Genomic DNA, 15,546 nt, shown 5'->3' on the forward strand with positions numbered 1-15,546 from the left:
ATCCTTACCACAAACACTCCTCTGGGTGCGGCCCCATTTTGAGACTTGGAAACTTTTTCACACACAGACTGGTAGTCATATGACTGCTTGCGGTTGTAGAACGAATTGTTGTAGAGCGCGTACATCAAGTAGGGATCAACATCACTGAAGAACATGCCCACCTGTGGGAAATAAGAAACGCCAGTCAAGCTCAGTGTAAAGATAAAGCGCAAAGTGTTCAGTGTGTGAGAATACATTATTTAAGTCAACCTTGTTCCATTCCTCCTTCTGATTAGACATGATTAGGAATCCACCGTCATCTATTAAATAGCACAGGAGATCCTGCACACAGGGGCAGAGACAGGCTGTTAATTCACAGCAGATAATGTAAAGTGCTCTGATAGAGGAGACCGAGCTGAATACACGAAGCTTATCAGCACATTATCAGATTGACTCACCTCACTGTTGGCCTCGCAATCCATTTCACAGCCTCTGTTTGGTCCACACTGTCACGGGGAAAAGACAATTAGCAACAGTTCAAAATCGGAGAAATACTGGTTTATTTAGGAAACTTTAAAAAAGGTATATTTCATTACCGTATTTGAACCCTGATTGTTGTCTGTATGGTTGCTAGCAAGGATCTTAAACTTGTCCGTCCAGGCTTCAAGGTCCAGCTTCACTCCGACCACTGAGGAAAAGAGAAGTTAGTAAAAAGAGATGAAAACTAAAATAATAGATACATATGAAAATAAAAGGCCCAACGAAATAAGAGCGGACATGTCCATACAAAGCGACAAGAAACACAGCGGTATAATTATCTCTGCCTCCCTTTCTTCCACGTCTATTATATTATTATTTTTGCTGAACTCACCTGCAGGTTTGATGGTCTTCCCTCCTACTGTGATCTCCACGGCCGTGCTCACCAGGATCCCGATGGTGTCGTTCTCCGGGTTCAACAGCTCGTCCCGCGCTTTATGACAGTAACAAAGGAAAAAAACAAGCCGTTAGATTCAAACGGCCAGCACACAAAATGAGCCTCGGTGCGAGATATATAACCCAAGACTGAGAGCATCCCTCACCTGTTCGATAAGGCGCTCTGAAGATGTAGCCCTTGTTGTCCAGACTGCGCCGGTAATAGCTGGCATTAAAGGGCTCAGGGTCTTCCTCCCAGGTTTCTGCAGCCCTGAGATTTAAGAGCAGAAACAGCTGTTAATCTGTACATTACAAGACTCCCACTATACTCAAAGGTTCACAACTTACAGCGTTCGAAGAGAATAGAGTGAGGAATAAAACAGATGTACTGAGAGCACCTACTTGTTGGGGAACACTCTTGTAACTCCTCCATCTGATGCAGCAAACACAGCCAGGAAGCCATATCTAAATATCAGGATGATGAAAAGAGATGCAAATCAAACCAAAAGCCTATTTAGAGAGAAATCTAAAAACGCAATGACTTAATCCTACTCACGTATTCAAGTCTTTATTCTTCCACACTTTCTCAACCAGCTGCCTGATGATGCCAGTGTCCAGAATCAGGTTATGGAGGAGCAAATTGTCACCTGAACATGATGAGGGGAAGATGGTGTGAGAGTTTCAGTTACATTCACATCAGATGTAGATTTCCCGTCCCTTAAGATATTACATTTCAACCATAAAAACTGAACCAATTGAAGAGAGGATTTCTGGATATAAAATATGATAACACACGTGAATACAAACATATCAAGTTTGGTTGTCAAAATTGGAGACACCCTCTTAATCCCAGCCAACTTAATCTGCATAAGTCTATGCAAAAGCTTGATGTTACGTTACATTATATTACATTGCATTGAGCTTACAATAAGTACATTCGACCAGGAAGATACAACCTTGAAGAAATCAGAATCATATCAGGTTTCATAGAGCCAAACATTTCAAGTGCTACTCAACTGGCTTTAGATAAGCCAGCCCTTTATTAGTATATAAGTGCTTTGTTAGTAATTCTATCGCTCAAAGTGGAGTCGAAAGAGATGAGTTTTCAGTCTGCGCCGGAAGATGTGCAAGCTATCTGCTGTCCTGATGTCAATGGGGAGCTCATTCCACCATTTTGGAGCCAGGATAGCAAACCCACGTGTTTTTGCTGATGGGAACTTGGGTCCCCCTCGCAGTGCGGGTGCAGCGAGCTGTTTGGCTGATGCAGAGCGAAGTGCACGTGCTGGGGTGTACGGTTTAACCATGTCCTGGATGTAGGAAGGGCCAGATCCATTCGCAGCATGGTATGCAAGTACCATTGTCTTGAAGTGGATTCTAGCAGTTACTGGAAGCCAGTGAAGGGAGCGGAGGAGCGGCGTGGTGTGGGAGAATTTAGAAAGGTTGAAGACCAGACGAGCAGCTGCATTCTGGATGAGCTGCAGAGGTCGGATGGCACTATGTTGGGACATATAGTGGCAACATTGATATACAGTTGCAAGAAAAAGCATGTGAACCCTTTGGAATGACCTGGATTTCTGCATAAGTTGGTCATAAAATGGAGGAAGCCACTGCTGTCCAGAAAAAACATTGCTGCACGTTTGAAGTTTGCAAAAGAGCACCTGGATGTTCCACAGCACTACTGGCAAAATATTCTGTGGACAGATGAAACCAAAGTTGAGTTGTTTGGAAGGAACACACAACGCTATGTGTGGAGAAAAAAAGGCACAGCACACCAACATCAAAACCTCATCCCAACTGTGAAGTATGGTGGAGGGAGCATCATGGTTTGGGGCTGCTTTGCTGCCTCAGGGCCTGGACAGATTGCCATCATCGACGGAAAAATGAATTCTCAAGTTTATCAAGAACTTAAGGCCATCTGTCCACCAATTGAAGCTCAACAGAAGATGGGTGATGCAACAGGACAATGACCCAAAGTACAGAAGTAAACAGAATGGCTTCAACAGAAGAAAATACGCATTCTGGAGTGGCCCAGTCAGAGTCCTGACCTCAACCCAATTGAGATGCTGTGGCATGACCTCAAGAGAGCGATTCACACCAGACATCCCAAGAATATTGCTGAACTGAAACAGTTTTATAAAGAAGAATGGTCCAAAATTCCTCCTGACCGTTGTGCAGGTCTGATATGCAACTATAGAAAACGTTTGGTTGAGGTTATTGCTGCGAAAGGAGGATCAACCAGTTATTAAATCCAAGGGTTCACATACTTTTTCCACCCTGCACTGTGAATGTTTACATGGTGTGTTCAATAAAAACATAAAAACATAGAATTGTTTGTGTGGTTTTAGCTTAAGCAGACTGTGTTTGTCTATTGTTGTGACTTAGATGAAGATCAGAACACATTTTATGACCAATTTATGCAGAAATCCAGGTAGTTCCAAAGGGTTCACATACTTTTTCTTGCAACTGTACATCAAGTTATCTTAATAGCTTTGGCTACCCAGACAATCATTGGTAGCATAAACTCCTTGCTTACTATAGTTTGCCTTGAGAATTACAATAATTTAAAAGCAAAAGTAAATGAAACTTACATTGTTTGGAGTCCGGTGTCACCTTCTCCATGAGAGCAATGAAGTTGAGCAGGAACTCAGTGTTGTTGTTGGACAGTTCCAGATCATTGCAGTACTCCCTGAGGAAGAGATGAAGCATTTGAACACAGAGAAGGAAGCTAAAAACAAATACGTGTATGCAATATTTACACAATATCTTTGATGTCCTTTATAGAGGGACAGGCAACACAAAGCAGGGATGCACAACGCCATACACAGTATAGGTTTCTTGATGCTATAACGTGCAGCATGCATATATTAAAGCTTCATTTTCAATATCATAAGATTGCTGTCTATCAGAACTAAATATGTGTTGGAGTTCAGAGTGCAGGCATCACAATGAAAGAGTGATTTGTATCGCTGTGGTTCAGAATTCATGGTGCAACTGTCGGCCAAGAGGATCTGATATTAAAAAAGCACAAGCAATAGGATTTCAATCTTCTTTTCATACAGTTTTTGTGCAACCAAACCAGTAACCCCTTAATTTAAATGTGTATAACAAACATACAACATAGAAGCAGCATGCAAGGAAAATGTGGCTTAAATTCTTGGTGTAATGAGTTTATCTCAGAGAAGACAATGGGTAAATGCAACCATAACACAAATAGTATAAGTATATTGTTTTTACATGTTAACACAACCCAAACAATGAATGAATCACAACCACTTCCACAAAGTGCACCTCAACATCACAAAAGACGTAATACGAGAAAGCAGATGATAGATTAGAAAAATGCTCACAACAAAACAATATGAAGTGCATGTCAAGACCAAACACTGATGACCATCAACGACAGCAAGCGTTCACACAGGGCTACCTGGGAGCAATGAATACATGTCCTTCAGACTCAAAACTGTTTGGCAGCAGTGATTCAAAATCTGCAACAGAAAGGGGAAAGTTATCCAGGGAGAGTGGTGGGCAGGGCGGTGGGGAGTTGTGGGTAAACAGCAGCTGTTCTTCAGAGGTGCAGGGACGCAGAAAGGAGTTTACCATAGCAACACTGAGGTATCATGGGAACACTAGCGTTAGCCAATATGGTGCCAAAAATAGAACCTGAATCTCAATGGACGACAGCTTCACTTTCACAAGCACTCACACCTTCTTTGTCTTTTTGTTCATCAACAAACGTGTTCGGATTCACTTAGCATCAATCTAACATGTCTTTGGATGTCTGAGAACTGACTTGCGAGACGTGGTGAGTCGGTAAGCAAGTTCTCAGACAGATTATCCACAATGAGTGCTTTTAAGATCAGGCAGGCATCAACATGGCCAACTATTGCAAGGGAGGTGGGTGACGGTCCTGATGGAAGTGGTCACCCCTCAGACTGGCAGGGGAGAGGGCTCAGAGAGACACATAATCAGAGGAAGTGCATTGCATTGTGAAGGGCATGTCAAAGGGCAACGTCTTTTCATCTGTCACAGACAAAACAGAGCACAAAGCATCAACAGGTGAGTCTGCAACGAATCCAACGTGTTACTTCCTTATTTATCAAGACCTGTAACTGTGTACAGCAGAGGAATGACATTTTAGAGTTAAAATAGAGTGCCCAGGTAGTTTTCCGCCCACAATGCCATGCACATCCGGGGTCAGGTTTACTGAGGAAGTGCTGGGCCATCCTCTGACAGTCTGAGGGGTGAGGCGGGAGGGGAGACAAGCTGATGGAGACAGGGAGTACAGAGGGACGACACAGGAGCCAGGCGGCACCCTGACACCTGACAACATGGGAGGACCTGGGTGGGCTCAGCCCGGGGGGGTCGCTCTGCAGCCAGCAACGACTCCAGCTATAGACCAGACTACGGCAGCTAACAGAGCTTTATTATGGAGATCAATAAAGTATAGCTATATTAAAATATTATGACCACAAGAGATCACTATTTATTACTATTACTATAATCAAAAAGCAGTACTTACATGGTATGTGGAGATACAATATTATAACCAAGTTGTAGCATTGCAGTATTTCATATCAATGTTTAAGATGATTTACCACATTATTTTAATGTTACTGCAAAAAAATGTTTGACTGAAACATTTTTAGCTATTACACAAATAAGATGGAGATTATAAAAATCGAATTAAAGATCTGTCAAAACCTGAGCTCTAGTGTAAAAACTATTAAAGACATGTATTAATTAATGACACTGTAAGAAAAGGCAGAGAGAGAGAAATCGAGAGAGAAGAAGGTGAAAAAGAAATGAAGGTAGATGAGGAAGAGAGAGAAATATGGCCAAAGAAAATGAAAAGAAATCGTGGATGAAAGAGAGAACAAGAGAGAGAGAAAGGGGGAAGACACAACCCATTTGGAGCTTTCCACAAAAGGAAAAGGATTATGTGGGAGGACAAAAGACACGTTTTAACAGAGAACATGAATATCTGTCTTCCTTGGTGTTTTTATTTTTGCTTCTGGAGCAGTGGATAGGTGGGGAGGAGGGTGAGGACCAGAGGAGCCATCGTGAGGGATGTGGGATCTGAGCTGCAGCAAGAAGGTGAAGAGGAGGAAGAGGAAGAGGTAGAAGAGGAAGAGGGGAGGGAGTCCTGAAGGCAAGACGGGCAGGAACAGAGGCAAGCAGGCTAGGACAGGTGAGGGAAGGAGGAGGAGGGGGGGGGCAGCAGGAAGAGGTTAAGGACGAGAGGTGTGGGAAGGAGGCAGCGGTAGGGAGTAGGAAGTAAAGGAAGGGAACGTGGACCAATATGGAGTATACTTGCCCTTGGTGTATGGCACTGTGTGGATCCATCAGAGAAGGAGCAAGAAAAGAAACAGGGGGTCGGGTGGGAAGGGGGGATCACAGACAATATTTTATTCAATTACTGTTTGAATAAAAATATTGTTTTCTTGAAAGAAAGAAACCAATTTAAGTCAAACAAGACAAGAGAAAAAAGAAATGAAGAGCAAACATCTTATTTGCAAGAGCAAACGAGGAAACAGAAAACCAACAGAGGAAAGGAAACGAAAACCTGGGAAATCCAGGAAAAGAAAAAGACTGAAGACAAAACCAGTAATTGTGATAAATAATTATGGTCAAACATAAAAAAAGGAAAATTCAAATAAAACAGGAAAAGAGGGGAGTAACAGGGTCTGGACAAAGAATGAGAGAGACAACATGTGTCCCCATTCAGACCCACAAAAACCCAAACTCCCACATTAGGAAGCCCTTATCCCGGGCCGTGTAGGAGTTTATATACTGAATGATTCCAAAGCCGGGAAACAACTCACACAATCTAACAGAAAAAAGAATAAATAACACACAAAACAGAAGGAAAAATTCCCCAAAATCAAAAAAGGAGTGAAAAGCATGCGTGTTTTCACAGTTTTTCAGAACATCAAATACTTTGAACCCAGATGCTTCAGAATCATTACTTGGTGGAGAAGAGGCGAGAGCATTTGGCAAAAAAAATAATAGCACAGAAGTCACCATTATTTTCACCTGAGTAACACAGTAAAACCACAGCTTTCACCTTTCTGTCCGTTCAGTTATTTTTTTCTTCAGCCAGTGTGAAGAAAAAACATCACCATTTTACAGCACAGCATGAAGACAGGAGGGGACAGGGGGCAGTAGAGGAGTCGGGGGGCTGAGGTAAGATCCTGCCTATCAGAGAGCGCACAGAGGGGGGGAGTAGGGGGGGGGGGGGGGCAGCGCTGCAGGTATCTCCGCTTGGACACTCCTTATGTTGAGGTTGGAGACCCAGGACAAAGGACTGGATAAGAGAATAAGGTCATACTTGGGAGAGAGAGAGAGAGAGAACGGAGGAAAGAGTGGAGAGAGAGAGTGAAGGATGCTGGGAAATCCCGGGTACTTACACTGCACCTGAAGGATCTGGTCACTCAGGTTGGCCTTGATGTGGTTTTCACTATATGTGGGCAGTACCAACCCTAGACTGATGGGACGAGGCAGACGCAGAAAATCAGACACACATTATGAACGCACAAATAAACTCTCCAACACACACACACAGTCGTGCTCACTTACACACATGTAAGTACATTTACTAAGTGCTGTACTTAAAAGCTATTTTAAACTACTTATACTTTACTGAGTATTCCCATTTTCTGCTACTTTATTCTTCAACTACACAACAGACAGGCTTTAAATATTGTACTTGATTTAATCCACTGAATTTATTTGATAATTTAAGTTTTCTTTCTTTTCATAGAATATATACATAACGATTATACATTAATATAGATTACGCTACTAGGTAGTATGTAAAGTAATTGCAGTATGAGCTTTACCTTTACCAACATTAAAGTGATTTCATCAATAATTATAATCCTGCAATGTAATATATATATTCTAAAGGCAGATCTTACAATGTTCTTAAAAATCATTTTTACCAAATGTTTGAGGTAGGAAACACTTTAGAGGTAACAATGAAACGATGACTGGAAACAACTTTGTTAAAGAGCTACACTTACAACACAATGCATGTTAGCACTGTATAGATTCATGGGCTATAAGTTATATGTAGCGTCTGAACTGAAAAAAAAAAGTTATTTAACCAATGTTTCGCTCAAAAGTGCAGAATGAAGCCACTACTGAAGAGGCAGTTTTCCATCGAAGTTAAAGTCTCCAATTCAGAGGATCTTTAAGCCGAGGGCCACATACAGTAGGCTCACATCAAACAGTCAGAAAAGGCCTCGGCGCGTCCTCGATGCCGCCTGCTGTGAGACGGCCTGCGCCCATCAGTTCACAAGCAAAGACTCTGCACTTGGAGCGAGTTCACACTGTACGGTATCAAACATGCTGAATATTTGCAACACATCTCTGATTCTGTTTATCTTTAAAACAAAGTGATACATCTAGGGGATGAACATAAAAGAGAAATATTGGTTTCTCTTGATAGTTTGACCTACATATGCTCAATAATATTGACTCTTCCACCAAAGTAATACATTGATGGAAGAGAAAATAGAAATACAAGTCCCATCTTTTAATCTGTGGTGCTATAGAAATAGAATAGAAACCAGTAAGAGGATTAATTGGAACGGATAGAAAATCAGGCTGTGACAGTATCAGGTTCAGACTGAGCCACGGCTACAGTCGACTATCTATAATATAAAGCTAATTTAGATTTAAAGAAACATCCATCGTCATCAGTTTTATGAGCTACAACCGTCTCTAATCCCTAAATGTAGATGTATGTTGCATGACATCCGGCATCAGTGAGCGTCTGGTTACAGTTAGATCTGACTGTTGCAGATCACAGCAGTAACACACGATCACTGTTACTGCTGGAGTTTCCCTTCGAGTTGAAATAAATATAATTGTGCAGAGAAAGCCTCGTGTGGACTCGGCCAGGACCAGGCACGCTGCCAGCAGACATAATAACAAAAACACACATCGGGCATTTGTAGAACTATTGAATATCATAAACTGTAATTTGCAAAGTGTTGCCTGGAGAAAATGTCATTACGATGCAAGCTCAAATGTTAAACCAAGTTAGGAAATTAATAAACTATGCAATTCATTTGTGATTATAGTACTGAAAAATGCTCCTTCATTTGTTGGAATCAAATGAATTATCTTATGCTAATATAGAAATCTTTATTTATGCCTTGACTCAGTGATGTGTTTAGTCGGCTCTAAGCTGAGGCAGCTATAGTTAAGAAAAACACTGCTGGCTGATAAGTAACAGCTGTAATTAGGAAAACTGGGTCATTTAAAAGTATCAAAAATGGACTTCACTCACATTTTCAAGTTGCACAATCTTTTTTGGTCCGAGGTGTGGGCATGTCTGATATCAAACCTACCTGTAATCTGTACCATTCACAGGCGTCCACGTGTACGTCCGCACGGCCTCATCAATGTACCTCTGTTAACACCCAAAGAGAAATATGTAACACCGTCACATCCTCAGCACAGTCAGGTTCATTACAACGCCATTCAGGAAGGTGCTACTTTGGATAATGATTGAGCCTCATGTATTGATGACTTGCCTCATCAACTGACTTAATGAGCGTCTTGATTTTCCTTTGCCCGGACTTGCCATCAATCATCTGTCGACGGATCTGTACAGAGAGAGAGGGAGAGATGCTGCAGTGTGACAAGGCAAACAGGTACACCAAAAGGAAAAAGCAAATGATCCAATGATACGTTAAATGTATATTAAATACACCGTTTATGAATAATGATGAGGTTTCCAATTTTGTACCTCCTCCTTGTTGCTGTCCTCCAGCTCTGCATCTAGAAAGTCCAGAGTAACGGGCTCCTTGTAGTCAAAGATCTGCACAAGAGAGAGGGAGGGCTTAACGTCAGCCATCAGAAAGAAAAAACACCCACATCTTGATTCAAAACCAGAAGTAATGTAAAGTTATTGCATGTGTGTGTAGTTGGACGCACTTTAGGTCGCAGGTTGGGATGCAGCAGAACGAAGCCATTGGGATCGATGGCAAAGGTGTAGCCATTAGCTCCAAGCTGCACATAAGAAGAATGACGAGAAGGTGTGAACCGATGATCATCAATATGAGAGGGATAGGGTGGAACTGAGTGTACAACATGCTTACTCTGTATGTGGGCGTCTTCCTTTTGATTTCATTAATTGCAATATCCACTCCCATGACTCCGAGGATGAGCTGGTTCTGTAGGAAGAACAATCATTAGAAATTTCCTGGCACTGGAGAGAATAGGAAAGCCAGTAGCTGTGCCCTCAGAGGTCTAGAAACATCTCCATGCCACCGACGACTCATCACTTTGTGCTCAATATGATTAGTCTATATTTTGTACAGTCTATCTTAAACTGCAGCGGCCTCACAGCCTCAGGTCTGTGTGATAATCCCAGAGTAAATACTTTGGTCATGGATACTGAAAGCTGGATGCATCTGTGCATGACAACAGATACTACCGATGGGGGGCTGTGATGTCTGCTGTCACCTCAGGGGGGAGGTGTTGCCTAGAAGTGCAGCAGTTGGGTGGAGGCCATTACAAATGACAGATGATGGTCAACAGTGCAAAATAAGACCTGAAGCTCCACCCGTTAGTCTTTCTGTTTGAATGACCCTATTGTGTAGCCTACACCACGTGACTGACAATAAAGACACGTCGTAACTAAGGTAAATGCTCGTTCATATGAAGGATGAGCTGAGGTCTTGCTGTCTGCTGTGCTGTGTGAGTGAAAAAGTCCAGCTGTTGCAAGTTCCATGTCCTGTAGTGCAGTGTTGATTTTACCTGAGGGCTCACAGTATCAACAGTGCGGTTGAAGACAGGCATCGTCCCAGTGATGACTAGGCCCAAACCCTGATACACATATTAGAAATCCAATTAAAATGTTGTTATGGTAAATAAAATCTCTATTAGGTGTGTAATTGAGAATGCAAAAACCAAGACAACAAACACAATAAGATGCAGATAAATGTAATGACATTAAATGTAATGACATTTTAAATTTGAATTGAGTGGATTAAAGGTGGGGACACCAAGAATTCTGTCAAAAAAAATAGCTTAATGCTCATAACATTACTTAAAAATGTTCATTGGGAGCGTTTCTTTGTGTACAGACTATTTTTCATTTTTTGTAAAGTTCTTAAACCTAAAAATTGTTATCTGGATGTGCATGCTTTTCTTCTGACATCATAACTACCTTTAGGATTTTATCATTATCATATACTATCCTTAAAGAAAAAGGATCAATCAAGCTTATTTTTGAAGGACATCCCTTCATTTAAATAAACAATTGCTTGTGATTTACAAATTTAAAAGGTAGCAGATGGCCTTAGTTATAAAACATAAAATGAGAAACTTTTACAGATTTAGAAATATTTATAAAAAATAGTAATCATAAATTAAATATCTTTAGAAGTCCTCCCTCACCAGAACATCTGGTAGACGTTGGTCCATTGCACCTGCTGCGCTTTATTCCCAGCCAGCACCATGGGACGGCCCAGGACGTCCAGGTACTCCTGCAAACACACATGCTGGTGTGACTAAATATAACAAACACGTATCATCAAACAAACATTTATAGTGCTTGTCATGTAGAGGTGTTAAAAGCAAAGAGCTGGAAAAGCCAACGTTCATCTGTCATAAAACTATAAGACCCTGACCGGCCCCCTCTCTGTCACCACATAAAGCAGCGGGCCGCCAGCAGCAGCATCCCCGTCCTGCGGAGCCATAAAGCCTGCAGTCCTGAGCCACTCAGGGCCGTTTCTCATCATTATAAAGGAGCTATTAAAAACACATTAAGGATGTCAGTGGCATGACGTGCAAACGGGCCATTCTCCCAGAGGCCCTACTGTCATCGCCGGCACTGTGAGAATGTCCCACAGCTATTGTGATAGAGGTGAGGGGTTAAGTCTACTAGTAATACATCATATTTACTATATTCTCCTGTTCTCAGTTCCAACTCTCACAGCAGCTGAGACGTGTTTTATGAAAACAACCTATTGAATCTTGTCATGGTGTGTATTTGGTAAAATTATTGAGTGATTGACCTCATGACAAATGAAGCTACTGCACAGTTTGGGGGGGGGGGGGGGGGGGGGTTAAGCTTGACGGGGACGGGAGCCTTCAGTATCCTGTTATTACGGACAGCAACATTATTATCTCATTATAATGAATGTGTCGGCAAAACCTCAGAATTCCTCCACAGTAACCTATTCAGTACCCGGTGAGTTATGCCAATTAATTTATGTATCAACACAGCATATTCAAATCTAAAATCAGCATGGTAATGCAGCAGCTCTGTTGCAGTCATATGCACATTTTAAAAACCTGTTCCACATGATACATTTCCACCCATTTTGCTGCACAAAGGGAAACATTAAAGCAGATTTCTGACCCTTTTATCTACCCTCAATACACAAAAGGGGCACCCTCTATAAGCACGCTTCTATTTCTGTGTTAGGCTTTTGACCGTTTTTTCATCGCCTTAACAGTGAGGTGCTGACAGGCGTAACCTATTCTATTATTAGCTCAATAAAAGTCAGGTTTAACGCGCCACAGGGAGATATTCCATCAGGACAATGACAGCCAGACCTTTTCACGGGATATAGGGGAAATGTTCCGCCTGGCTAGAACAATCTAGGAAACATAAAAAGTCGGCAACTGGAGATATGTGAGAGTCTAGCAGCATCCCTGTGTATTGATAAAATGCTACTGTTTTCCTGGGTAGCGTAGAGAGGGAACTCATCAGTTCCCTTTAAAGACAAACATCCTAAGGCCTGGCCTGTTGTTGTTGTTCTGCTGAACTACTGCACAAAGAAGAAATAATGAATTACATACAGTGGGGCAAAAAAGTATTTAGTCAGCCACCAATTGTGCAAGTTCTCCCACTTAAAAAGATGAGAGGCCTGTAATTTTCATCCTAGGTACACTTCAACTATGAGAGACAAAATGGGGGGAAAGAATCCAGGAAATCACATTGTAGGATTTTTAATGAATTAATTGGTAAATTCCTCGGTAAAAGAAGTATTTGGTCACCTACAAACAAACAAGATTTCTGGCTCTCACAGACCTGTAACTTCTTCTTTAAGAGCCTCCTCTGTCCTCCACTTGTTAACTGTATTAATGGCACCTGTTTGAACTCGTTATCAGTATAAAAGACACCTGTCCACAACTTCAAACAGTCACACTCCAAACTCCACTATGGCCAAGACCAAAGAGCTGTCAAAGGACACCAGAAACAAAATTGTAGACCTGCACCAGGCTGGGAAGACTGAATCTGCAATAGGTAAGCAGCTTGGTGTGAAGAAATCAACTGTGGGAGCAATTATTAGAAAATGGAAGACATACAAGACCACTGATAATCTCCCTCGATCTGGGGCTCCACGCAAGATCTCACCCCGTGGGGTCAAAATGATCACAAGAACGGTGAGCAAAAATCCCAGAACCACACGGGGGGACCTAGTCAATGACCTGCAGAGAGCTGGGACCAAAGTAACAAAGGTTACCATCAGTAACACACTACGCTGCCAGGGACTCAAATCCTGCAGTGCCAGACGTGTCCCCCTGTTTAAGCCAGTACATGTCCAGGCCCGTCTGAAGTTTGCTAGAGAGCATTTAGATGATCCAGAAGAGGATTGGGAGAATGTCATATGGTCAGATGAAACCAAAATAGAACTTTTTGGTAAAAAAAACACTGCGCTAGTGGATTGTCAAAGGGGGAGCCTCGTTGCGGGAAAATTATACAGATGGCTAGTCCGTCCCGGAAAATGTCTATGCAAACGTTATTATTAATAATAATTAAAAAAAAAAAATTATAAAAAAATTACCGTAATCAATTTTTTTTTATACATTTTAATTTTTTTATTTTAATTTTGTTATCATCTCGCGACCCCCACTCGGGGTCTCGCGACCCCCACTTTGGGAACCCCTGCTCTAGAGGAGATCTGCATGGAGGAATGGGCCAAAATACCAGCAACAGTGTGTGAAAACCTTGTGAAGACTTACAGAAAACGTTTGACCTCTGTCATTGCCAGCAAAGGGTGTATAACAAAGTATTGAGATGAACTTTTGTTATTGACCAAATACTTATTTTCCACCATAATTTGCAAATAAAGTCTTTAAAAATCAGACAATGTGAATTTCTGGATGTCTTTTTCTCATTTTGTCTCTCATAGTTGAGGTATACCTAGGATGAAAATTACAGGCCTCTCTCATCTTCTTAAGTGGGAGAACTTGCACAATTGGTGGCTGACTAAATACTTTTTTGCCCCACTGTAAGTCACTTGAAACTTCTATTTCAAATAATTAAGCAGAGGCACAAAAATATATAGAATAAAGAGCTTTATCCTCAGAATTATTCCAGTCATTGCATGACTCAGGACGGAATGAATAATAATACTTTTGCCGTCTATGCGCCATCTGTTATTTGAACATTGCTATCTTAGTCAAGTGAGACCGTGTGATGAGTGTGCGCTGTTGAAGGGCAGAGTACAATTAAATAATGTGTCTTCTGGGCCTTATACAGAGAGCTGTAGTCACCCACCTTCAGAAAACCTATTAAAGTAAGTGGCAGTTCTCAGAATATAAATATGCGGGAGTTAATGGAACATCTGACAGTATATTCTTGGGCCTGATCGCTCACCGGGATGGGGGGGAGGTTGGGTCGGCTAGAGGGGGAGGAAAAGGAAGGGAGAGAGGGGGAGGAGGGGTGTTCAGTAGCCCCCCCACCACACAGCAACTGAGTCAATTTCTACAGCTGGAATGGGGTTATTCCAAGGGCCTCAAGAAGCTCGTAAAGCCTCAAGCAATAGTGTGTGTGTGTGTGAGTGTGTGTGTGTGTGTGTGTGTGTGTGTGTGTGGGGGGGGGGTTGTCAGGGCCCTGAGTGTGTGTATGTGTGAGAAAAAAAGAGCAAGAGAAAACGATAGAGCGTCACAGCATCCAGAAACATTCGTATAGAAAGACACAACCCTTTTTGTTTTCACTTTATCCTCAATCTGCCACTTCCTTGCTGTTGACATCCAGCTGTGTTGCTTTCTGCCTCTTTGTTATGGAATACTTTAAAGTATATCTACAATCTGTATAATTATCATCAAAGTAACTGTGAAGGAAGAATGGACAAGCTTCTTGCTTTAAGGTTTTTAACAAGGCTCTAAACATGGCAGTGGCTGAGTCGGTGGCTATAGCAACGGGGAAAATGGCGACGGTGTTAACCAGGGGCGAGAGATATCATTTACCATGTTTGTAGTTTGAGGTGTCCTGTCAGCAGTTTTACTGATGTCTATTTCTGCTGCGATTTTGCTGCGATAGCTCCAATGGCCACTGGGCAAATTGGCATAAGGGTTAGTGGCGGTGCCATAACCAGGTGTTATTATCCATTCTTGATTTGACCGCATCTGCGTCAAGCCTTCAACAAATAGGAAGTGTCCATTATCTACCCACACAGTCTCACATGCACGGGGGATCAAACTGTACATGAAGGCAGAGAGAACCTAAACAGGTGAAATATCTGATTTCCTTCTCTGCTCACGTTGAGAATACTCCATGAAATCCTTACATAGTCAAATCTTATTTGCAGCTACATTGATGCTATTGAGGGTGTAAACAAACCTTAAACATCTTATTTGTTTTGTTGATTCATGTAGTTGTGTTAAATATCTTGTACACTCTAT

General features: G+C 41.9%; 1 protein-coding gene across 1 annotated transcript in view; it reads right to left on the reverse strand.

Moving 5' to 3' along the window:
• Positions 1–15,546, reverse strand: part of cacna2d2a (calcium channel, voltage-dependent, alpha 2/delta subunit 2a) — a 139,471-nt gene that overhangs the window by 6,913 nt on the left and 117,012 nt on the right. The window contains 19 exon segments of the mRNA XM_079682190.1: positions 9–161; positions 250–321; positions 438–485; positions 576–667; positions 851–949; positions 1,059–1,162; positions 1,294–1,356; positions 1,448–1,538; positions 3,480–3,577; positions 4,316–4,376; positions 7,299–7,375; positions 9,249–9,310; positions 9,435–9,506; positions 9,650–9,721; positions 9,838–9,912; positions 10,002–10,076; positions 10,663–10,731; positions 11,305–11,315; positions 11,318–11,393. Coding sequence (XP_079538316.1) covers positions 9–161; positions 250–321; positions 438–485; positions 576–667; positions 851–949; positions 1,059–1,162; positions 1,294–1,356; positions 1,448–1,538; positions 3,480–3,577; positions 4,316–4,376; positions 7,299–7,375; positions 9,249–9,310; positions 9,435–9,506; positions 9,650–9,721; positions 9,838–9,912; positions 10,002–10,076; positions 10,663–10,731; positions 11,305–11,315; positions 11,318–11,393 — 1,470 coding nt within the window.

This window comes from Notothenia rossii (genome assembly GCF_949606895.1).
Source record: "Notothenia rossii genome assembly, chromosome: 5".
Lineage (NCBI taxonomy): Eukaryota > Metazoa > Chordata > Actinopteri > Perciformes > Nototheniidae > Notothenia > Notothenia rossii.